The 26666-nt window shown below is 40.6% G+C and overlaps 1 protein-coding gene and 1 pseudogene across 9 annotated transcripts in view; one reads left to right on the forward strand and one right to left on the reverse strand.

The window, feature by feature from the left end:
• Positions 1-26666, reverse strand: part of KLHL32 (kelch like family member 32) — a 205483-nt gene that overhangs the window by 26617 nt on the left and 152200 nt on the right. For 7 of the 9 annotated variants that reach the window (XM_043890030.1, XM_043890027.1, XM_043890029.1 and 4 more), the window contains one exon: positions 8622-9348. The exons of the other annotated variants lie outside the window; for them this stretch is intronic. In XM_043890030.1, the coding sequence (XP_043745965.1) occupies positions 8622-9348 (727 nt within the window). The remainder of the gene's footprint in view (positions 1-8621; positions 9349-26666) is intronic. 9 annotated transcript variants of the gene reach the window in all.
• On the forward strand, positions 16754-16863 carry LOC122685642 (annotated as a pseudogene).

Below are 26666 nucleotides of genomic sequence, written 5' to 3' on the forward strand. Positions count from 1 at the left end.
GCTGCAGCCCATGGGGTCTCAAAGAGTTGGGACTACTTAGCAACTGAACAACAACAGTGCTCTTGGGGAAGATGCTCCAGGCTGGAATTCTGTCAGCCAGTTCAAGACTGTGGAAAACCATCTAGAGTTCTTTGCAATTCCCTTGAAGGCCTGCAGTGCCAGCTTCACAGTAATCCGGGGGTAAGGGAGGGAGAATTTCAGCACAAGCTATGTCATGTCTGACCCCCCTTACAGCTCCTTTATGACTCTCCTCTTGGGTAAGCCACTGAGCGGCCAAGCCCAGGTTCCTCATATGCAGAATAGAGACAGAAACCTCTCTCTCAGGTTTCAGATGAATGAGAGTACTTGGAACAGCAGCCAAGTTCACCACGATATTGTAGTAGTTTGTTCATAAAGGTTTCTAACCACTTTCATAAAAGGTACAAATGAGTATATATGGAATACTGAAAAAGTAACTTAAGTATGGAATACTGAACTAATAAATGAATGAATTTTGCAGCCTGAAATAGATTTCTTATAGTTCTTTTTTCTAATAACCAGAATTACTGACCGGTTTATAAGGGTTTCAAAGACTTTTTCCTTTTTAACAGTTTTAGCTTCTGCTCTGTATGTAAACTTGGTCCAATTTGCAAAAGATTTTTAAAAACTTCACACTCATAGTCTAATTATCAAAAGAATAAACTGGCATTATTTAAGTTCATATAAGTTGTTTTTTAAAACAGCCAAACTCATTAATATTCCTTGATAAAGGGATACCATGAGAATATTTATAATGAATGCAAAAATAAACATTTTATTATCTTATTTTTTACATGATATTATACTGCCCATATTTTGGGAGTGTTAATACTGCCACATAAACAATTAAAGCCAAGAATCTTTCCACTAAATTAGCATCTTGAAACGAAGCATCCTTAATCCATGCATTAAATTAAGACTAGAATCCATATTATTTCTGTCACACTTGAGGAAACCACACAAATGGATAGGTAATTAATACATTCGAAACCCTGCAAAGAAAGTCTCAGATTTATAGAATACCTATAACGAAAAGATTGATGCACTTGAAAATATAAATTATATATATATATACACATATGTTACCTAGAGTGAACAGATATAAATGTGTAATTCAAAATATGTAAAGTATGCACCATGTGTTATTTTAAGTGAAATAATAAGTGATGGTAACATCTACTACAATGCAGATGTCAGCTGACCTTTAAAATCTCAATAAAATCCACTCTAACTCCAATTCCTCATTCTATAGGAAGCTGGAATCCTGCCTCCAAAGATTCTGCAGCTTCCTAGCAGGATTAAACTCTAAAGGTCACTACTGCCTGTCTCTAGTGTCCTGGTTTTGCTGTTTTCTTCTTGAATCTTTTACCTTTTTCCTGCTATTACACAAACTCTTCAACCAATTCCCTATTTCTATGATGTTTTGGGGTGGCCAAAAAGTTTGTTGGTTAGTAAATAGGTTTTTCAATCAGGTTCCTGGTGAAAATGAAAAATATGTATTTTCACTTAAAATCGAACAAATTTTTTGGCCCACCCAATAGCTCTACTCTTCTTCTCTCCTCTTGGGCATAAAGAAAAATGACATATTTCTCATATTCTTAGGTAGAACAATTCAGCTTACTCCCTTTTCTACTTTCTTTTTCTAAATTCATCTAGACAGACACAAATTGATCATCTGAACAAAGACTGTTCTCGCCATGAAAGAAATGGAGCCAATGGCTATTTGTTTGTTTTGTTTTGTTTTTACCTACTTAAGCTACCAATTTGAAAGGCCATTAGGCTACTATATTATAATATGTAATCCTTTCAGAAAACAATGTTCTAATCTAAGCCAATATATTGATACTTTAGAGTAGTCCATATTATCACTGTTCCTTTATACATTTTAACTTTATATCATTTCTGTTTCAGAATCTAAACTATAGAAACACAAAAAGAAAGACATAATATAGGTCAACTCTGTGCCCTAAGATGGTCAGTTAATTAAAGACAATCAAATGATCATTGATCCTACACAAATGTCCAGGTATGAACTATTCTGTGTATCATTAACTTTCAGTCACGCCATTTGGAAGTTCTTTTTACAATGTGAGCATCTATTTTTGAGATCTTTCTTTTTTGTAACTGATTTGTGTGGTTTCATGGGAAAACTATGGTTTTCAAAAACCAGAGACACAGAAATCAAATTCCTTCTTTGCTAAATAATCACTGTGTTATTTAAAAAAAACCACTTAACCTCTTTAAGCCTCATTTCTTCAGAAGCAATGTGAGGGGGAAACCAAATGCTGCTTCAGAATAAAAGGAAGTCAGTTTAGGATGAAAGCTTTGGTGATTATTTTGGAGAACGTGTAGGTGATCTGATTGCTTTCTTTGAACCATTTAGTCTTTTAAAAGCATTGTAGAATGGTTCATTTCTGTTCGGCTTCCATCTCAGTATAATACGGTAATGGTTTTGTTTTAATCTCTTTCAGATGGGGAGTAGTAAAGGCTGGAGCATAACTGGGGGGCGGGGGGGGGCGGGGAGTGGAAACAACAGAAGAAAAAGTAACTGCTGGGACCAGCTAGCTGCTAGGACCTAAAACAACAAAAAGATTATTTCATTCTTTGTGGAATTCCAGCTTACTAGAAACTGAGGGTAAAGAATCCGCCAGGAATGCAGGAGATTTAGTTCGATCTCTGGGTCGGGAAGATCTCCTGGAGAAGGAAATGACAACCCACTCCAGTATTCTTGCCTGGGAAATCCCATGGACAGAGAAGCCTGGAGGGTTACAGTCCATGGGGTTGCAAAGAGATAGATACAACTACTGAGAGACTAACACTTTCAGGAACTTTTTAGTGGAATGTCAAGCTGCTGCTGCTGCTGCTAAGTCACTTCAGTCGTGTCCGACTCTGTGCGACCCCATAGACGGCAGCCCACCAGGCTCCCCCATCCCTGGGATTCTCCAGGCAAGAACACTGGAGTGGGTTGCCATTTCCTTCTCCAATGCGTGAAAGTGAAAAGTGAAAGTGAAGTCGCTCAGTCGTGTCCGACTCTTAGTGACCCCATGGACCGAAGCCTACCATACTCCTCCATCCATGGCATTTTCCAGGCAAGAGTACTGGAGTGGGGTGCCATTGCCTTCTCTGGGAATGTCAAGCTATCAAGCCCCAAACTCCTCCTCAGGAGCAAAAAACAGCCTCTTAGGCAGTCATTCCACATCACAACAAACTTATTTCTCCCTCAAGCAAACCTGAGGCCCTGGACCCCACCTAACTGGGATCCCAGCATGCTGAACTCTCCCAGTAGATCCTCTGGGCCATTCCCAGTCTAAAAACTTTCCATTGTGAGTGAATTCAAGGATTTGCCCTCATCAACTCTGCTGAGTACCACCAAAAAACAGAACAGAAATTTGCATACTGGGCTACCATAACTTTGTGCTTTCTCATTCAGCATGGGTTCTGACACAGTTTGTATAAACATGTCAGTTCCCTCAGTTTCCTCTCAGAAACTTTTCCCAAGTCCGCTGCCCTCAGGCCCTCTTCCGGACCCTGAAATGGCAGGACCCAGCTTGCATCCTGCCCTGGAGCAGGGCGGGGGGAGAGGGGGGTCTCTCCTGTCCAAGCCTGAGCCCCTGCCTAACGCCCACTGTCCTGTCTGGGACCCTGTGTCTGCAGTCAATCCTGCATCCCCCACACTTATTCCCATTCCTGGTACCTATGAGCTGCTCTCAGCACTTACCAACCAGAAGATGCCCCTAGTCCTTCACTTCAAATTCACTCTGTCCTTCCCCTTAGCTATAAATTTGCTTAATGCATTCATTCCTCAAAAAAAGTTCCCTCCTTTGACCTAGATTTTTTTTTCCTCTAGCTATCTCCATTCTCTCAGCCAAACTTCTTTGTCTTTCCTTCCGTCTTTCCTCCCCTATTCTTCCTAAAGCCAAAATGCTATTAACGTGTGATGAGAAGTGCAGCTCACGCAGCCTGAAGTGTGCGTGTACCTAGCGCAGTACCATGTCGCCCTGCAGGACGGAGCACGGTAATGGGAAAGCTGAGGGGAGGCTCAAGTTCAGGGAGTCACGTTTCGATGAAATCCCAGCGTTGTGCAAAGGTGGCCTATACTTGCAGCTTTCGCGTCTTCACTCTCCATCCACACCTTTGACCACTGCATTCGAGCTTCTACCTTCTCTCATTCTCCTGAAGCTGCTTCCAATAAAACGATCAAGTAGTTCCTGGCTGAAAAACGCAGAGGAGACATTCTGGACTTGGCCGTCCCCACAGTACTGGACGCCCTCAGCCACCCTCCCGCTCCGGCTTTGGTTTCCAGGATGCTCTTCCTCCTCCGGCCTTGCCACCGCCATTCCCAGGCTCCTTCCCTCGCTCTCCTTCCTCTGCATGCTCCCCGCTAGTGTTTCCCAACCTTCTGCCCCTTTCCGGACCATCTCCGCTCCTCCGGCTCCTCGCAGTCTTCACCACCTTCTCGTACTTAACTTGCTGCGAGAACCTCCTCACTTCCGTTTGCTCCGAGAAACAGGAGGCAGGAAGCTGGCGCAGGAGGGTAGATGGAACCCGAGTGCTGGGGTACAGCGAGGACTTGGGGCTGAGCAGATATCTATAGCAAGCCCCCTTAGCGGGCGTCCTCCCAGCGAGCGCGGCCGCCCAGTCCAGTACAAAGTGGACCACAGGTTTTCCAGCACTGGGTGCCTGCCAGAGGCTGAGAGGGCTGTGGAAACGGTTGGGCCGTGAAGGCCGAGCCTGAGCACAGGCAGGGGTTAACGGCAAGCAGGAAGCGGCCAAGGGACCTGGGGCCACGTGAGGCTGCGGATGCCACCCACCTCCTCGAAGCCTCTGGCTCCCCTACACTGGCTACTGCCTGCTTCACGCTAATTCTGCATCTTGGGAAGACATCTCTCGTCACACACGCGTCACACGGCCCTGTAATCATCCATTTAAAACCTGTGAGCCCAGCGTGGGACCTGCCTTTGAGTCTTCGCGGCTGCAGCACTAGCCCCGAACCAGACTCAGGGAGGCGAGGAAACTCGCTCAGTTTTCTGGTTGGCAAAGAGCGGAGCAAGTTTCACACGCGCGTGAGCCCTCGGTCTGAGACCTCAGTTCACACAACCAGCCTCAGGCATGTCCCCTGCTTGTCCCCAGTATTTTGTATAGTTTCTTTTTTTTTTTTTTTCCTTTTTTTCTTCTTTATTTTCTTATACAGTTTCTTTAGATGCAGTAATATTTGCACATTAAAGCTATAGCTGTGGCATTTTCAAAATGCTGACTATATTTTATATTGTTCTAATTATAATGCATACCAGAAAAATTAAAGTCCCTTTAGTGGGTTTGAATAAATAAAAGTTACTTTAAATGGGGCAAATGCAAACTTCATCTAAATTTAATCAAGATGAAAATAAACATATATTCTAGGGAGTTAAAGAAGCCCTAGCAAATGTTCTTTCACAAATGAAATAGCTGAAAAAAACTCTTTGATTGTCCACTCCTAGAGGGCAGGAAGTGTGTTTATGGATTTAATCTTATGTATCCCTGATCCAGCACTGACTTAATAAGGATAGACCATTTGCTGAGAGAATGGAGACAGCACTAAGTGCCACTTTTCAGGAAATGCAGCACCATCTGCCTTGTCTTTGTAGTTTTAAGGCGCTAATTTTGTGGTTGGCGTCCCATTATCCTGCTGCCATTTGACAAAAATGAAAAGTAAGTTATTCTGCAAGATGAGTTCATGATTCACTTTCACTCACATTTTCTGAAAAAGGATCTTTTCAGTAGTTCACAAACAATCTCTTGCAATGGAGAGCATGCCTCTAAAAAGTACAACAGCGGGATACTTAACGATTGTGAATTTCAAGTAGAAATGATGTGTGCGTTTGTGAACTGGGTCACGATGTCATACGCTAGAGGAGCCTGTAAAATCTGTCTCTAACATCTTAAATCACATGCTAATGGGCATATCTACGCAGCCCGATTTTCTGAATTCATCTCTGCTTGTCTCATTTTATTTTTTGCTTGTCTCATTTTAATAACCAGGGGCAGGTTTCCAGGCGTCCTGACCCTAAAACGGACAGTGAAGGGGAGAGGGGAGAGAGGAGAGAGTGAGCACACGGGAAATACTGAGTCTCTAAGGAGGCATTCATTTTGTGTTCCATGGAACAAAAATAAGCCCCTAAAATCCACGTCACCTCAGGCAAAGTTTACAAAATACCAGAAGGATGCCAGTGACCCAATCCACCATCAGTTAAACTGGAAAAAATTAATTATTTGGTAAAGGACAAGGAAGAGCCCGAAATATTTTTATCTACTCCAAAAAGAAATCAGGGTAACACTTCTAAATCAGAGACAGTCAGGGTGAACTAGATATACCTTTTTTCTTTTTAAAGGACCCCTAGCAACCCTTTCCTATCCATGGTTAGATTCACAACTGATTATAAGCTGGGCCTGAGGAAACAGGCAGACGACTGAAGGCATTAGAAATGTCACTGGTGATTTCCTCTTCTTTCCAATTAAAGGTATTGTATCGTACACAGGGAAGTAAGCTTTTCATCTCAAGTACGCAGTAGGGAGAAGCAAACCTGAGAAAACTGTGATGTTTTCATTAAGTATGGTTAACACAGGCAGAATATATTAGTGCAAAAAGAGAACAAAGGAAATTATTTCCTTTCATGATAGGGAAAAAACAAAGTGATACAGCAGCAGGAACTGAAATAAACTGATACATTTAATAAAACGGAAAAGGAAACATACGGACCCACATGGAGAGAGAAGTCAGCTAGATACCTGGTTGAGAGATCTAGATCTAGGCTAAGACAAGCTTCTCTGCTTTCTTAAGGCCTCACTCAAGAAAGTGTTAAGTAGTTATACCTCTAAGACTATGTATGGGAAACTCCAGCATTTTTTAAAAAGTTTTATATCCAAAATTAAAAATAAGGAATAATCATTAAATTATGAGAAGTTTACACAAAATTTAGAAAAGGCAATGCAAAATTTAGGAATGCAATACCTTAGCCATAGGTGAAAACTGAATGAGTCAATGGAAGGAATGTTAAGTTGGAAGACAACATAAAGTACACTGATTTTATAAATCCATCATTGTTTTGTTATCTAAGTGAAGTACAGATCCGTTCTTCCTAATAGCAATGACTCTCCTGTAGCCAAGTTTAAGGTTTCTTCAACAAATCTAACAGGATATAGTCCTGGTGGCTTTTTTCCTTAACTGCTGAAATATATACTTAAAGAAAAAGGAGTAAGTCACCAGATAAATGAGGTCTTATCTGTATCGACATACAATAGCATACGCACTCATATCTAATGTTGATCTGGTACACAAGACCAGTAATTTATCCTCATTCACCCTCTTCCTTGGCCTCAATCTTCATTCATTTATTATTGAGCAATTAAATCCAGACAAGAGCCAGGTTTATTCAATAAAAATCAGTGAAATGCCAATAACTGAGGCACTACCCAGAGACGCCAAGACTACAGCTGTCTCCCTAGTTACTGAAGATAGCAGAAGGAAAAATGGGCAGAGTTCAGTGAATTTACTTTAAATGCAAGGGAGTATTTTGTTGGAGCAGATTTTAAACTAGAGAAGATTACTGAAAGAAACTGAGAAGTCTTCACTAGTGTACTTAAAAGTGATTGTTTCTTCCAAGTACAAACATTTCTAAGTTACTCTTAGTATTTATTTGATTTGACTATTCCTCTTTGTCCTTGACACAGAAACCTAATAAGTTTCATTTGGGTCACAAAATGAGTATCCTCCAACTGAGAGGAGATGCAACTTTCTTCCCTAATAGGCAAAGCTTTCAAAGGAGTACATATGAGGTTTTTTTCAATAAAAGGATTGGAAACACAAGTTGATAATGTGATGTTAATAACACATGCCTCACAGGTTCCTTCTGTAGCAATGCAAAGGCATGAGAAGCTGGAAGTGGCATGTGGGTGTGAATGAGCCAAGACTGGCCCCGAGCAGGTACCGGCTGAAGCTGGGTGATAGGAGCATGGGATTCATTGTATTACCTTCCAAAAAAATCAAATACAAAAAGAAGTAAAATAATCAGAACCCCCAAATAATTAGGAAGATACTCTAATTCACAGATAAAAGGGAAATGTTATTTTAGCCAGTAATTTAAACTTCTTCCCTCAATGCACAGCAGTGGCTCTGACCTGGATCTCTTCCCACCGCCACACCCATCCATACGGATTAACTGGGCTTTTCTTCACCTGCCGTCTTAGATAGACTGGCTCCTCCTCAGACAGCCCAAGGTGAAAGGAAAAGCAAAGGACCACAAGGAGGGCAGTACAATCCATCAATATGAAAAGCTGACAATCTGAACAATAGAAGGTTTGGTAGGAAAAGAGATGTAATGGGCCATTCATTTCCATTTCTGAAATTTTACCCCACTAATCACTCAGAAAGTCACAGAAAGGTCAATTACTTCCCCTTACACTGCTCTCTATAGAAACAGGTGCCCGGTAAATGAATGTGAATTAGCTACAACGGCATCCTTAGCTGAATCTTTCAGACACATGTGGCCACAACTACCAAAGCCTGACTTCTCAATTTATGAATGAATGTGTTTTGCAATAAATCCCACCCATGAAGCATGTTCTACCTGATATCCACAGAAGACCGTCAGCCACATATCCAGCGTGACAGGACAGGGAGCGGTCGAAGGACTGGACAAACGTCCACTTGTTCTTCTTGGGGCAGTACCGCTCCACGGTAGGCAGGACCTGACGCAGCTCGTTTCTGCCCCCGACCGCATAGAGGTATTCGTCCATGGCTCCCAGCACGAAATGCTCCCGGCAGTTCTTCATGGGCGCGATCTCGGCCCAGGAGTTACTGCGGGGGTCGTAGCGACAGGCGGTCCTCACGGCGCACGTCCGCCCGCTGGCGTGCTCGCCTTCCCCGCCCGCCACGAAGAGGAAGTCGCCCATGACCGCCACGCAGTGGTGGCTCCGCCCCACGGGCATGGGCTCCAGCTCGCTCCAGTTGGCCACGGCGGCCAGGAGGCCGCTCTCCTGGTCCACGGGGTTGAAGTACCGGAGCTCCTTGACTTTGCAGACCTCGCGCTTCTTCCCGCCGATGATGTACAGCGTGTCCGACTGGAAGCGCGGCCGGGTCCTGCGGGTCTGCCACACGGGCTGGGCGTAGATGCTCTGGTGGTACTCGAGGGCCTCGTTGACCAGCGCCGTGGCCGTCTCGCTGGCCTGGACCAGGGGGTGGGACAGGGCAACGGCGTGCAGCGTGTCCACGTCCATGAGGCCGAAGCGGACGTACTGCAGGAGTTGATCCAGGTACTGGTAGTGGCAGCTGTGCTCCAACCACCGCACGGCCAGCTGAAACAGGCAGGGAGGCGGGGAGAGCGGGGTAAGAGCGAGCCACCGCCAGGGGGCGCGCCGGCCTGGCCGCCTGTTCCCTCAGACCCTTCATGCTTTCCTTCTTTTCCTTACAACCCATGTACCACTCAAATATTGTGATACCCCGTGGAGGGATGTTTTCTTCCCTTTGTGCATCAGCAGAGACACAAAGAACTCAAAACACTGTTGGAGAGATTGGGAACAATGTTAAGTAAAATTGACAAAGACTTAAAAGTGTCACTGGGGGTGAACAGTAATTACTTTCCAAAAAATGAGAAGATGGTGGTGCAACAACCTGTTCTCTTGGGTTTTAGGCATCAGAGGCTTGATGCCCCCACCCGCACCCCCACCAGGAAATGTCAGCAGTGAACATGTCATCAATGTAAGCAACATATGTCAACCAGTGAGTCAAGGTGCTGAATCAGTGCGAGTAATGTGAGAAAATATGTGAGCATCTGAGACCAGAGGGTGTACTTGAGAGAAAATCAATATGACACTAGTAGCATGATTTAAAAAGAAAAAGGACTTTTTTTCCCCTGCTCCTTTGGTAGGTGTATCAGTCAGGAAGCAAGAGAAGAAAAGGAAAGATTGCAATCTATCAATTTTGTTTTTCCTCAATTAGTTTTCATTTTGAAGACAGTTGTTGTTTGCACTGTAAGAGACAGCAATTTGATAGAGCTATTTTCATAAAAACAGGATATAGAGGAAATTATCTTTGTATTATGGACACAAGAGCAGAATTTAATCCTAGTCTTTTTGTTTAGGTCTAGAAATCTTTCAAGAAGGAAAAAGTAAAAACTTTTGGCTACAGAAAAATAGAATTTCTTTAAACTAAAGCAGGCATTAAGTCATAAATAACAAAATTGAATAATAGTTTAGAAAACAATAGCAATAAAAAGTCAATTCATGATATGGAGCACTTAAAGTAAGTTAATTAATGTGACTTAATATTTAAGTTTGGCAAAGTTTGTCAAACACCAGTATAAAGAAGTATATCTAATAATTCCCGTCAACATATTTGATAGAAACCCAAGTCTTCTGCATTGCAGGTGGATTCTTTACCAGCTGAGGCACAAGGGAAGCCCTTTATTCTTAATAGTACCGATATTAAACTAAATCTCCTAAGCAATATAAATGTGGACCTGAAAGAATTAGCATAAAAAAATAAATAGAATACTGAATAATTTTACTGTGTTTTACTTGCTTTCTGACCAATGGAACTGGGGTTCTGGGCTTCCTTTTTCAGCTGATTCACTGCACTAGAGAAAAAACACCTACAGAGACAGAAGGAAATGTCATGGCCTCAGACCATTACTCCTTGACAAACATAAGCCAGGTTTTCATCATGGTGAAAAGGATTGCTAAACTCTCTGAAGCATTAGATAATTTCTGACTTGTATCCATTTGACAAACGGCCCCAAAAGGCAAGGCATATTGCGGGCATGTCTTTTTAGTTTTCCAGATGAAGAGAATGTAGCCAGTGAATCTGCTTCCAATATATGCTAAACTGCATCTCTTAATGAATAATGAGTGAAGAGAAATGGAAAAAGAATGTCATTGGCTGCCAGGCAGCCTACAGATGCCACACAGGCAGACACCACAGAGGGCAGATGAGTGACACTCTTTAGCTGTTTTCCCAGGAACTAGTATTTTTTTTTAAATTTAAATAAGATACTAGCCTGATGAAAAAAATTACCTGTGTACAGCAAGACAGCAGTAATCAAAGACAGTGCAGTAGAAACAGGTCACTCATGAATCACCAGGTCTCTGCCAGAAGTGCAGAGTTTTCCCACAAGCAACATCCTGGTTTTCCTCCACCCTAATTTTAGAAGTTTCAAGAAATGGGTTCCAATTATTTCCCTGGGGAGATAATTCTACAACTTAATAAATGATTTTCCATTCTTTGTCCCACAGAGCTTTCAAAAGTTTTCAGAGATAAAGTCATCCCACTGAAGGTCACTCCTATATCAGGTAAAATTTTCTGAAACCTGATCCTTCATATTGCTCCTCATTTGAGCCATTCCAGCTGGTATTGCTTTGTTTTGTAACAAACTACTCAGAATCCTTAAAGCCTAATGTTTTGCATCTTGCACATGGATACTACAGGAAAACAGCTCTGGAGAATTACCAAATAAATGCTCATGTCTCTATAGCCTCTTTTTATAGCACAGTGCTGCCCATTTAATTACTTTCCTCCTTCCTCATAAATCAGTTCTTCCTATGCCCTAATCAATCTTCCAGCCCATCTCCTAACACTGTCCAATCTCCCTTGATCTTTCTAGTGAACACTGTCACTTACTGTGTGAAAGGAACATAAGCCACAGCCAGGCTCTGCTTTTAAGAAAATTTCTAAGGAAACAAACGGGCAGTAGAGCAGTGACCACTGTGATATACCACAAACGGGCAGTAGAGCAGTGACCACTGTGATATACCACTGATTCATTTCTGGTTTTCTGCCTATTCATCACCCCTTACCTCACAAATATCATGAGAGGGTCCATGCTCAATTTCCCCAAATATTATGTATTACAGAAAACTTTGTGCACACACATTTAGTCTGCATTTTCTGGGCTCTTTTTCTTACTTACTGCCAATATGTCTAACTTCTCACATTTTTCATATAATTTTCACACATTTGTTATTTATAAATATTTTCAGACTACAGAGTCATTCATATCTGTTGGGTTTATCTTTTCTCCAGATCAAAGGTAAATATAACTTACAGTTCTGCCGAATTCAAACCAATCTCACCTAGATAGAGTATTAATGATAGATTTAAATCCAGTGCTTCTCAAACCTAACATGTGCATGAAGTACCTGGTCAGAATACACATTCTGATTCAGTAGGAGGAAGAGAAGGATTCCAAGTCCACGTTTCTAACCATCTCCCAGGTGATGTGCAGGCTGCTAGTCTATGAACCACATTTTGAGCAGGAAGGTTTTAGACAGATTCCCATCCGTGAGACTGTAAACTGCTGCTGAATTAGAGTAAACTAAGTCTGCTGTTTCAAATTTTAAAAAGCTTAAAGTCAACTGAAACTTAAGTAGGATGCTTTAATAAAGATACAGGGCATGTGTAGCTAATACTATGGGTAAGACAATGTGTTTTCTTTATAATAAGATATGGTGAAGATCTTACTATGGGTAAGACAATGTGTTTTCTTCATAATAAGATATGGTGAAGATCTTACTATGGGCAAGACAGCATACTTTCAGACCTTGGCTCTATAAATCAGCGCCTGATTCTGATGGCACAAAGGAGGCTATATAAACACTCTGCAGTTTTGCTTTTGCAATAATACATAAATAAAAGTGTCGTCATACTCAGTTTTTCCTTTGGTGACAACATAAAAGAGAAAAGTCATTGAAACTGTGGATAACTCTTACTTATCCAGATAATGGAAGAAATGGCAAAGAAAATCCAAACCAGTGGGCTACCTTAAAATCTCTTCTATACCATGAGCCTCACTGGAGCACTATCCATTGCCATGCTGAATGAAGGGCAAGGTGGTCCACACAATCCTGAAGCCCATTTAAGGTTTAGAATAGAAACTATACTAGGGCTTCCCTGGTGGCTCAGTCAGTAAAAAACCAGCCTGCAACACAGGAGACCTGGGTTTGATCCCTGGATCGGGAAGATACCCTGGAGAAGGAAATTGTAACCCACTGCAGTATTCTTGCCTGGGAAATCCCATGGACAGAGGATCTTGGCAGGCTACAGTCCATGGGGTTGCAGCATCAGACATGACTTAGGACTAAGCCACCCCACTAGAAGCTACACAGAAGGCCGATTCACCACTGGGCATCATGAAACACAAAGACCACAGGCAGCTCTGTAGTGTATTTTGGGGCTTATATTTGCAAATGTTTACTTAAGGAACTTTTGGCTTTTGGTGATACTACACCTAGAAAGCATAACTTAGGGAAGGGGAAAATCCTATTCTATCTTAGTACTCTGACACACCAACATTCCCATCACCCTAATTTCTAGAATATTTTAATTGGTGGGGGGTGGAGCATATAGTGAAAGTTTTATCTCTCACTCGCTTAGGTTGCAAAGACAGCAACAGTGGAAAAGAACACAAGGATTCAGGCTGGGAGGACAGATCAAAGACTACTTAGGAAACAGGGCATTAGGCGAGGTGTTTCCTAAACCATCTGAAACACAGGGACTGCCATGTCCAAAGACCACAGGCGATCTCCCAAGCACCTTGCCTAACCCAATCCATTTCATCTTGCCCTGATGGACAACTGTTTCTTCCTCAAAGGAGCATTTGCTACTGCTTATTCCAGTGTCAACATATCTCTCAGTTTCTTGATAAAAACAATGTCTAGCACATAGTAGGCAACAGACATTTGGTGCATAATGGAAAATTCTTTATAACTATTCTTAGGCTATTTCTCACATTTCTTTTGAACCAATGACATCAGATTCTGTATATATCCGTATCTGTCTATCTGTAGGCTTCCCCAGTGGCTCAGATGGTAAAGAATCCTCCTGCAATGTGGGAGACCTGGGTTCGATCCCTGGGTTGGGAAGATGCCCTGGAGGAGAGCATAGCAACCCACTCCAGTATTCTTGCCTGGAGAATCCCCATGGACAGAGAAGCCTGGAAGGCTATAGTCTATGGGGTCGCAGAGAGTCAGACATGACTAATCTATCTATCACAGGCTTTAATTTCCTATTTCATTATCTCATCTTTGTGGCTTTCCTATAAAGTCCTTAAAAGCTCTCAAAACTTCACAAGGCAGCATGCATTGCACTGGGCTTATTTATATATGGTCCTTGTTTTACTCCCTCCATGATTGGTCTGGCCACCTCTATTTGAAATTATTAGCAATGCAATGCACATTGCAATATGCTAATCCCTCAAATAAATTGTAAAATATCAGGGCAAGAAGAAACTTCTGAGTATGTTTGGTTCAAACTTCTAAATCTTATAAAGAGAAATCAAATCCGGACAAGTTATTTGACATACTCTAAGTCATACACCTGATTAATGGAAAAGCTGGAACCAGAAATGCCATTTTCAAATTATAAATATGTTCTATTATATCATATGATCATTATTCATCCATCAAAAATTATTTTAAGATAGAATCCAGGCACTCAAAACCAAACCCAACTTCTGTGTTGTCTAAATTAGAGAAAAAAGTCTGTTTTTTAAAAAATGCATGCTTTGCTTTAGATAGGTGAAAATGTTTTTCAATGACTCTCATTTATGGATTATTTTTGCATAAAAACCATGATTTAATGGTGCCAATTATAGAGTTTGCAAGTAAAGAACAAGTCTTTAGAGGAATGGCCTCCTCTGAGTATTGAACTTCTGTCTCACTTTTTAATGGGAATATTTATTTAAATTCTAGGTTATCCCCTGTTAACTAAACCTGGCTCAAAAATATATGGAAAATAGTCCCCTCCTTTTAGTTTTCTCAGTGTATCCCCACTGATTGCTATTCTATGAATAGAATATATAATACTAAATATAAAAGTATATAATTTTAAATTATGCAAAATTTTCTGATTCAATTAAAGTATGCAACCTATGTAGATGTATTTCACAAATATGTTAAATAAATGAACGGACGTCACATTCCTAACATAAGCCCTCAAGCTGTGATCCAAATTCCTTTACTGTTGCTCAAACACATGGAGATAGAAGCTGCTGTTTTAAAATATAAAATTCCTGATCCTCTGAAAGAAGCTGCTGTTTTGAAATCTATCTCTGCTTATATATGTCCACAGTACATGTACTGCCCAACATGACCCCCAAAACAACGCCAAAGCAATAAGAAATTTCATATTCACAGATTCTCTGGAAAATATATGAATTAGGAAGTTATCCCAAATCCAAGAATACACATCAATGCGCTCTTCCATAAAACTGTCTTTATATCTTGCAAGTATGTGTATTAAAATGACCTTTACAAAGCAGTTCTCATCAGATGAGTGATCGAGTATTTTTAACCAACACTAACAAAAGATAAAGCCCTGTCGAAAGCAGTAACTCTTCCTTTCTCTTGGTTCACAAATATTCTTTTTCACTGGAGGATGTTCTCATCACAGAACGCATCAGCCAAAGCTGAGTAAGCAAGAAGCCGCATTTTTGCCCACAGTCCGACTCTACCCGCCTGGCCCGGGGCAGCTATAATGACTCTCATTCTAAAGCTTGGTTGCAAACTGCTTTGTTGATGGAGAAAACTGAGACCGGCCTTTTGCAGGCTCCCTGCTGTGAAGACACAAGTGTCTGTATCCTTGCCAGTCCTGTCATCCTACTGAGATAAGCCAGGGCACCCATCTCCCCTCAGTGACCGACAGGCAGCGCAAATTCCACACTCCTGCAAAGTCAGAAAGGAACAGAGGAAGGGCATCAGAGCAAGTCAGCGACCACCTGGCCTTCCTGAAGCTCCACCAACTAACCTGGCATGTTAGAAGGCTGCTTGGGAAACAAGGAGTGGGGAGCAGAGCAGGTGTTAATGGAATGAGTGACGATGCACAGAGAAGTTTTCCCTTCTAACAGAGGATCAAGGATGCTCACCATCTTCTAATACACGGCCTCCGAGGGAAGCTGCGCTGACTGTTACATATGTTGTGTTCAGATACACTAATTCATGTTATTTTATAACGCCTTAAATTTCAATAAACTGTTAACACTTTAGCAAGATACCCTTAAAAATATTATACACAGTTTCTTCAGATGAAAAATGTGGACAGTTTCCTTCATGCAAGCGAACAGGTGTTGAGATTTGCCGTGTTCGACTACACAGAAGCTCATTTATTTAATATGGGTCATGTAAGCTCTAAATAGTGACATACTACACCAGAATGATAACTGACATAGAGGAAAGTTCGCATTAATAAATAAATGCACAGAATTTTTCAGCTTTATTCTCCTCTTTGAGATGAAATGAAAGATTTCTGTTCAAAAAGGCAACAATCCTATCCGAAAGCAGCAGAAACTAGGGACGTAAGATCAGAGTACGTTGCTCCACCAGAACAATGAAAATGTTACAATGGAGGAATATTAAACATTACAACAGTGCTCACTCGAGTGATATAATTAAAACTGTGTCAACATTTTGCTTGTAAAACAGTTTTCAAGGGAGGTTGTACATTAACCATTACAGCTGACTACAGACTTATATATGACACATAGGCTATTTTTTCCTCTGAGAAATATATTTCAATTGAATCAAAACTGATGAGGTCCCAGGTTCATATACTGTCAGAAAAAAAAAAAAAGACCTGGCAGATTTTAAATAGAATATTCAGCTTAGCAGGTATGGTAATAACACATATTCTTTCATTGTTCATTTAAAACTTGATGAAGTTGAAAGACTGACAAATGCTCTTTCACCTTTAGCAAAAAATTTGTGCTTGATAATACTCTAGTTTCTCTTCAAATCATATATGTCTTTTGCCTTTTACTAAAGATATCTGTGGAAAAGAACAGTTATGAGGAGTTTTTTTAGAGACTTAAAAAAAAAAAGTCATGATGTATACAACTTACCCTCAAATGGCTCAGAAAGAAAGCACACATGTGTGTCTCTCCCTCTCTGCCTAAATAGCTATTCTCCTACTAGATATTTATAGAGAGATAGATATCTAGAGATGGAGGCAGAGAACATATGATAAAGCAAATGAAGTAATTTGCTAAGAAATGAGCAAATCATATGGGTGTTCTTTACTATTCTTATTCTTGCAACTTTTCTCTAAGTTTGAAATTATTTTGAAACAGAAAATTGAAAGAACAAAAAAAGTGCATGTTAACCAGCTTTAATACACATTTGGCTCAAAAAATACATACTGCCAAGCATCAAAAGCAAGAGCCCTTGCAACCAAGGATGTCTCCCATAGACAGTGACAAACACACAGGACTGGAGGAACCACAGGAAAAGTGCCCTGAGGCCTGCCCCATTTAAGTCCCAGGTATTTGTGAGGGCAAATACGAGGACTTGAGCTGTCCTTTGGTTCAGTCTTCTAACACAAGGCAATTTTTAAAAAGCTCAACATTCAGAAAACTAAGATCATGGCATCTGGTCCCATCGCCTCATAGGAAATAGATGGGGAGACAGTGGAAACAGTGGCTGACTTTATTTCTGGGGGCTCCAAAATCACTGCAGATGGTGACTGCAGCCATGAAATTAAAGATGCTTACTCCTTGGAAAGAAAGTTATGACCAACCTAGATAGCATATTAAAAAAGCAGAGACATTACTTTGTCAACAAATGTCCATCTGGTCAAGGCTATGGTTTTTCCAGTGGTCATGTATGGATGTGAGAGTTGGACTGTGAGGAAAGCTGAGTGCTGAAAAATTGATGTTTTTGAACTGTGGTGTTGGAGAAGACTCTTGAGAGTCCCTTGGACTGCAAGGAGATCCAACCAGTCCATCCTAAAGGAGATCAGTCCTGAGTATTCATTGAAGGGACTGACGCTGAAGCTGAAACTCCAATACTTTGGCCACCTCATGCAAAGAGTTGACTCATTGGAAAAGACCCTGATGCTGGGACGGATTGCCGGCAGGAGGAGAAGGGGACGACAGAGGATGAGATGGCTGGATGGCATCACCGACTCGATGGACATGAGTTTGAGTAAACTCCGGGAGTTGGTGATGGACAGGGAGGCCTGGCGTGCTGTAATTCATGGTGTCACAAAGAGTCGGACACGACTGAGCGACTGAACTGAACTGAAAGTATATATCAAAAAAAAAAAAAAAAAAAACACACAAAAGTAGGAAAAAGAGATGAAGTTAGTATACCATGATATCTTTTCCATCTATAAGAACTAGCCACCAATTTGAGCTGATCTTTGAAAAGTCAATACAAAGAACAGCAAGAATACATGGCCAACACTGGACCAGTCATTTGGCATCTCATCTGTAAAATGAGTGAGTTGATGCCAGAGTCTGTTTATCTCTGGGATATATGTCACTTACGAATCCACCAAAAAGTAATATTTTAAAGTAGAATCCTCAAATACACACTACTATATGTAAAACAGACAACTAACAAGGACCTATGCTACAGGATAGAGAACTGTATTCAATTTTTGAAAAAAAAAAAAAAAAAACCTAAAAGGGAAAGGAATCTGGAAAAAGAATGTTGTTGTTTACAGTCACTAGGTCATGTCTGACTCTGTGACCCTGTGAACTACAGCACACCAGGCTTCCCTGTCCTTTACTATCTCCCTGAGTTTGCTCAAACTCATGTCCATTGAGTCGGTGATGCCATCCAACCATCTCATCCTCTGTCACCCCCTTCTCCTCTTGCTCTCAATCTTTCCCCACATCAGGGTCTTTTCCAGTGAGTTGGCTCTTCACATCAAGGGGCCAATGTATTGGCGCCTCAGCTTCAGCATCAGTACTTCCAATGAATATTCAGGATTGGTTTCCTTTAGGATTGACTAGTTTGATCTCCTTGCTGTCTAAGGGACTCTCAAGAGTCTTCTCCAACACCACAGTTTGAACCCATCAATTATTCAGTGCTCAGCCTTCTTTATGGTCCAACTCTCACATCCATACATAACGACTGGAAAAACCAAAGTCTTGACTAGATGGACCTCTGTTGGCAAAGTGATATCTCTGCTTTTAATACACTGTCTAGGTTTGTCATAGCTTTTCTTTCAAGGAGCAAGCATCTTTCAATTTCATGGATATAGTCACTGTCCACAGTGATTTTGGGGCCCAAGAAAAGAATCTGTCACTGTTTCCACTTTTTCCCCATCTATTTGCCATGAAGTGATGGGACTCGATGCCATAATCTTCATTTTTTGAATGATGAATTTTAAGCCAGCTTTTCACCCTCATCAAGAGGCTCTTTAGTTCCTCTTCACTTTCTGCTGTTAAGAGTGGTATCATCTGCACCTGAGGTTGTTGATATTCTTCCCAGCAATTTTGATTTCCGCTTGTGGGTGTATATATATATATATCTGAATGACTCTGCTCTACAAGTGGAAGTAACACAGCACTGTAAATCAACTGTACTTAAAAAATAATAATGAATTGTTTTTATTTCCCAAACAAAGGAAAGAAAAGAGTTAACCAAATCCAGCACAAAGAGTCCCAGGCAGGATAAACCCAAGGAGGAGCACCCCAGGGCACATAGTAATCAAAGTGACAAAAATTAGAGACAAAGATAAAATATTAAAAGCAACAAGGGAAAAAAAAGACAAATAACATACAAGGGAAATCCCATAAGATTATCAGCCAATTTCTCAACAGAAACTCTATAAGCCGGAAGGTAATGGAATAATATATTCCAAGTGATGAAAGGGAAGAACCTACAACCAAGAATTCTCTATCCAGCAAGACCTTCAATCAGATTTGATAGGGACCCTTTCCAAACAAAAATTTGATAGGGACCCTTTTCAAAAGCTTTCCAAACAAGCAAAAGCTAAGAGAATGCAGCACCGCTAAATCAGTTTTACAACAAACACTAAAGGAACTTCTCTATAGTCAGTAAACTTGACAAGAGAAGGAAAAGGTCTACAAAAAATAAACCACAAACAATAAACAAAATGATAATAGGATCATACATATTGATAATTACCTTAACTGTAAATGGATTAAATACACCAACCAAAAGACATAGACTGGATGGTGATAAGAAAGCTGGAGTAGCAATACTCTTATCAGCCAAAATAGACTTTAAAACAAAGACTGTTAGAAGAGACAAAGAAGGATACTACATAATAATAAAGGGTTCAATCCAAGAAGAATATACAACAATTATAAATCCATATGCACCCAAGAATAGGGGCACCTCAATATGTAAGGCAAATACCAACAAAATAATGAAGTATTTTTAATTAAAATTTTGAAAATTTAAAAACATAAAGCAGAAACATCCAAAATTTCTACAGGTAGGAAAGACAATCAAAGCTAATCACTGTGTCTAGTATCCAAGCCACAGATTTCCATAGCACAAATGGTTTTTTATAAATATCTTCTCAGAACAATGAAGTGACGGCTTTTGTCTATAATTCTGAGCTCACCAGAAACATACACCTGTGTTTGGCAGGTCAAAGTGCATGTGTACACAGGCCCACACAGAAATGAAATGATCTCAGCCAAGAACACACATTTCAAACTTGTAAGGCGGCTGCTTCCAGGTGTTATTTATTTAAAATCCCAGAATGAGATTTTATTTAGAAATGAAAATATTTAATAAACTAGTCACGTAAAGTTTTACTTCAGGAGAGGCTTTAAATATACCATCCCCATATCTAAAACATACAAAGTTTTTTAGGTGGGAAGAATGTCCCTCAGGACAATAAAGACAATCAACATCACCGATGCAGGAAAAATGAAACCCATTCCTGGTCTATTCACACTTAGCAAAATATAAGTACATTTAGAAAATAGCTTCTTATACTTGACTTAAATGGTCTAATAATGGTCTGAGCCAAAAGATAATACTCATCTATTAACTGCCGATGGCATCAGAGTATCACCTGATACTAGATTGATGGGTGAAACTTCTAAGTAAGGTATTAGTGATGCACATTTATATATAAGTAAGATATTAGTGATGCATATTTATATACGATGTCATTCTGGAAGTAAAAGGGACACTGCATGCGGTGGTGAGATATTAAGCTTATATTGTCAGAACAACGCAGGAAAATCGGAGAAAACCAACTTGGTCAAAGAAGAAAATCCTACGGTATCCTGCTGGCAACAGGGAGCAGAAGTGACCCTCCCTGGGTCACACCATTTCACATCATCTCCCAGGTACTGCAGGCAATGAGGGTGCATTATCAGGGTGAAGTCAACTGAAAGGACAGGGAATTTCTGATGCTTTTTTCCGACCACTAACTGGTACATGCCCACGGAGGTGAATGTCACACAAGGGAAAGGAGAAAAGGTTTCTTAACGTATCTGAGCGTTTATGAAAAACACAAATATACTGAGCCTAGGTTTCATCATCTGTAAAACAAAGATGATGTTATTTACGTCACAGTGTCCACATAGGACTGAATGAGATAACATGTGAGAGTGCCTGGAAAACTATGACATTTAGACAATAAACAGAATTATGATGACGGCAATGAGCCACCAAGAGATGGAGCAAATTCTCAGTTCAATTATCCTTCTGAATTCACGTTAAAGCCAGCACATTCTGACAATTTTTACATAAAAAAATGTTGTGCAACATTGACATAAGTTTTGAGAGATCTCTAGAGATGATAAGGAATTTGCTACACTATTAAAATACTACACACTATAAAATGATAGTAAAATCACAGCAGATAATGTTGCAGATTAAAATCTAGCCCTTAAAATGAGCCTATTTCTGCACCAATGAATTCAATAATTCTAACCCAGTAATTAAAGTTACAGGATTTTTGTTAAATTTCAAGTAAGAGAAAAACGAATGAGTGTATGAACAAATGAATGAAAAGAGAGACACAGACATAAACTTAGTTGTCTCTGCATAACAGTCAGTATATATTCACTTTCTTTACTTGGTTTGAATGTCCCATTAAAAATATTTGAATTCAAGTCCATCACTTCCCTTAAATCTCAACTCAGTTAACTTAGTGCAAGGAAATTATATGTATACACGAATCTATCTGACTTGAGAAAACTAAAATAATGATTGATTAAGTTGATTACTTTCTTCTTTTTTTGGCTCTGGGGTAAATGATATAATCATGAATCTTTCAGTATTTTTATTCATCCATTCCTCAATTTATTTTTTTTAAATTTGTGTTTCTTTTATGATAAACCAAGAATTCTCTTACTTTATTGTGCAGTCTGTGGGATATTAGTTCTCTGACCAGGAATTATACCTGCACTGGAAGCAGGAGTTTTAACCACTGGACACCAGGGAAGTCCCTTCAATTTCTTATTGAGTGTCCATTGTGTGCCAGGAACTTACCCAGTGAGAAGGAAATTCTCACACTCTCTCTCTCTCTATATATATATATACACACAGTCTTACTTGCCATTCATTTCCAAGTTCTGTTAGTCCCATATAACTCAAGCCTTACTCTTGACCTCAAGTGTCTTAACGTATCCCTGTAAAATATACTCACGGAGTATGGAATTCAGTTCAGTTCAGTCGCTCAGTCGTGTCCGACTCTTTGTGACCCCATGAATCGCAGCACGCCAAGCCTCCCTGTCCATCACCAGCTCCCGGAGTTTACTCAAACTCATGTCCATCGAGTCAGTGATGCCATCCAGCCATCTCATCCTCTGTCGTCCCCTTCTCCTCCTGCCCCCAATCCCTCCCAGCATCGGGGTCTTTTCCAATGAGTCAACTCTTTGCATCAGGTGGCCAAAGTATTGGAGTTTCAGCTTCAGCATCAGTCCTTCCAATGAACACCCAGGACTTATCTCCTTCAGGATGGACTGGTTGGATCTCCTTGCAGTCCAAGGGACTCTCAAGAGTCTTCTCCAACACCACAGTTCAAAAGCATCAATTTTTCGGCACTCAGTTTTCCTCACAGTCCAACTCTCACATCCATACATGACCACTGGAAAAACCATATCCTTGACCAGACAGACCTTTGTTGGCAAAGTAATGTCTCTGCTTTTTAATATGCTATCTAGGTTGGTCATAACTTTCCTTCCAAGGAGTAAGTGTCTTTAATTTCATGGCTGCAATCACCATCTTCAGTGATTTTGGAGCCCAAAAAAATAAAGTCTGACACTGTTTCCACTGTCTCCCCATCTATTTCCCATGAGGTGATGGGACCAGATGCCATGATCTTAGTTTTCTTAATGTTAAGCTTGAATTAGGGGAAGAAAAATCCTACAATTTTAGAAGCTTCAGTCTATTGTAGGCAGATTTTCAGACACAAGCAAAAACCATCTTTTAATGTTGCCATGTCCCTTATGGGTGTTTTAAATATTGCTGGTACATTTAAACATTTTAAAGTTTGTTTTGTTTTGTTTTAAAGCTGTTTAATTTGTAAACATGCCCTGGAGCATCCTGAGAGCATCAAGCCTTTGAATATTTCTTTATGAACTGATTCAATAATAATGAATCAATTACAGTTTCACTGGCACATACACTCCCCACCTGAAATGAAACCTTTAATGACCAAAAGGAGCTCACGGGCCTAAGCAGCTGCCCCAGGTCACAGACACAGAGACAGTCAAATCCCTCAAATAAGGGTACCGTGATGAATTCGATATTCAGGAGGTACTTAAGCTGCAGGTAAGGGTTAATGTTGGCAGTCTCCAAAGAAAAAGAAAAGAATCCTCAAAGGTTACTTTAAACATTAATTTAGAGCTGAGAGCACAGTGATTGGAGTGGGGAACCCACTATCTGGAGCACATGACTAAACATAGTCAGGGGCCAGCCTTTATTATCAGGGGATAATAAGTGGTGGGCTGGGGTACCAGGGCCTACACTCAGTAAGTTGCAAAGAACACACCTAGATGCCATGCTGACCACTAAACCCCCTTCACCATGTGAATTTCAGCCTGGCTACTAATGTGTGAAAAAGATACTTCACACTGCACTTTTCACCTTCATTTCATCACAGTATAAATAATGGGGAACACGGAATCCTCTATTTATACCCTGAAGCACCTGTGAATATAATATAAAAGTGATATTTTTTTCAAAAAAGATACACTCTTTTCAGCACAATTATGATTTTTTTTGAGTGGAGGAGGTGACTTAGAAAGCCAATCTGCAATAGCCATGTATGGAAAATGGATAGTTACATATAGATGTAGTTATGTAAAGATTGAGTGCTGAAGAATTGATGTTTTTGAACTGTGGTGTTGGAGAAGATTCTTGAGAGTCCCTTGAACTGCAAGGAGATCAAACCAGTCCATTCTAAAGGAAATCAACCCTGAATGTTCATCGAAAGGACTGATACTGAAGTGCCAATATTCTGGTCACCTAATGCAAAGGCCGACTCATTGGAAAAGACCCAGATGCTGGGAAAGATGGAAGGCAGGAGGAGAAGAGGGTGGCGGAGGATGATAAGGTTGGATATCATCACCGACTTAATGGACATGAATTTGAGTAAACTCTGGGAGATAGTGAAGGACAGAGAAGCCTGCGTGCTGCAGTCCGTGGGGTTGCAAAGAGTTGGACATGACTTAGTGACTGAACACTGACAATGGAAAATTGGGTGTGTGGGGAGCCAGGCCCAGTGCAGGAGAACCAGCGGCTTGACAATCTCAGAAAACCTATGGGGGGAGGGCTGCAGCGGGCGAAGGAAGGAGCACCAGGAGGAATGACCATTAGCTGTGATCCTGAGAGAAGAAGCATGTTTCAGTCCCATGGCCTGGCGTCCAGAAGGAAATCTGGAAGTATTTGCTGAAGAAGAAAAACATTTTTTTTTTTTTGGTTAGCAAAGAAAAAAAAAAAAATTTGCTGAAGGAATTATGAGAGACTGCAATATGAAGAAGTCACAGACCCAAGACATCGTGACCACATTCGGAGGAACAATGCGTTGAAACAACAAGGGGGACCTCGAAGGTGGAGACAGAAGGGCTGAAGAGGAAAGGGAACCTGGCACCAGTAAGCGAGCCCAGCCCTGGGAGCAGAGGCCAGGAGGTGAGGTGTGAGACACTCTGGGTCCCTGTGACGGGGACACCACTGCTGAGGGGATGCGGTCCCAATGAACGGAGGCACCACGAGCGCGCGGCTCTGGAGTGTGGCGGGGAGCTCATAAGGACACAGAGCAAGTTCTTTATCTTTAGGTATAGTTTTCCACAAAGCGTTCAGCAGGCTGGGGGAAGGTAGAAACACAGTCAGGCTTCGACCAAAAACGATTTGAAATAATGCCATACTTCAAAAAAAAAAATTTTTTTTTTTTTTTTGCTTTAGTCTCATTAATTTGCAAACAGAATAAATCTAAAAATAAAAGATAGATACCACTGTGGCAAGTCATCTTATTTTTTAAATACTAAAAAAGAAAAAAACCTCTCGTGACTGATTTGACTGAGACTTTTCTCCCCTAATTACCTTTTTATTCTCTACTGCTGAAATAAAAACAAGACATAACTAATCAGTAATTTTACTAAGCATCCCTGAGGGTGATTTTATCCATGCTATCCAGAGAGCTAAACAAAAATAATTATTCGTGGTCTACTGCAATGAAGAATCTGGTTAGACTATATATACATACATGCACGACCCTATTCTCATATATTTTTAAATATTTTAAACAGCACTGTTACTTAAATAAGGGCTGCCTTAAAACAGTAACTGAATTCAATGACTTAATTCATTTTTTTGAGCCTCTTCACGTGAGACTGAATTATCACTTAATGACTCCCTTTACCATTCAAAAACGAATAGCTTTTTTTAAAAGCAAGAAATAATGTGAAAATAGAACACTCGAAGTAAAATTATAATCATTATGATGCTGTCACTTTAACATCTATACACTTAATTGTTTTACAACTGACATGTTAGGAAAAAATGTCCCACAGCTAAGTAAGAAATATGCTGCTGAATGATCACAGTGTGGGAGGGAGGACCCGAAGACAACGTAAATGAAAACGCAGAAGAGTGAGTCTGGTTCTCAGGTCCCTAATCTATGAGACCACTATGCAGAGCTTGGAGACAGAAAGGAAGGTTTCCCTTTATTTTTCCTTTTCCTTTATTTTTTGTTTTAAAAGGTGTGCATAAAAGAGGACTAAAATTAAAAAAAAAAAAAAAAAAGAGGACTAAAATGAGCTATGCATTGTAAACACCAGCACTATTACATGCCTGCATCTTTTTTACCCTATGCTTCAAAAAGCAACAAGATTAGGTGCTGGGATGATACAAATTGAAATTTGCAACTTTTAATAACCTTGGTTGGTCTGTGGACAAATATCTGTCTCCCCAGCTCAACCCCTCCCCTCATGCTTCCCAAGGAGGGAAAAGGAGTCTGACGCTGCCCTTGGAAACAAGAATTCATCAGACTGCTGTGAGACATGCTGGTGAGAGGAACATGAGGAGGCTGGAGCCTTCAGTTCATATGTGCACCCATTCTGCATTTCCCAGCCTTGCTGGTTGGTGTAAGCAACGGTGGGAGCTGCTGCCTTAGCAAACTGGCCAAAGTACCCCTGTCATTTACACTCCCCCACCGCACAACCAGGATGGGAACATTTGCTCTATTGGAAGGCAGCGATAAGGATGGATTTTTTAAAGTTTCCATTTTTAAGTGAAAATGAAAGAAAAATGCTCTTCTAGATGTGTTGTGCCTTTGAGCTCCATTTGAAAAAAGAAAAAAAAAAAAGGCAGAGAAAGCTGCTGTGAAGGTCAGTGAGTGAAAGAACTTCCTCGGGGCACAGAATAAATTAAATCCCAAGGAAAAAATAAAATGTGATTTCCAG

This window comes from Cervus elaphus, chromosome 28, assembly GCF_910594005.1.
Source record: "Cervus elaphus chromosome 28, mCerEla1.1, whole genome shotgun sequence".
Taxonomy (NCBI): domain Eukaryota; kingdom Metazoa; phylum Chordata; class Mammalia; order Artiodactyla; family Cervidae; genus Cervus; species Cervus elaphus.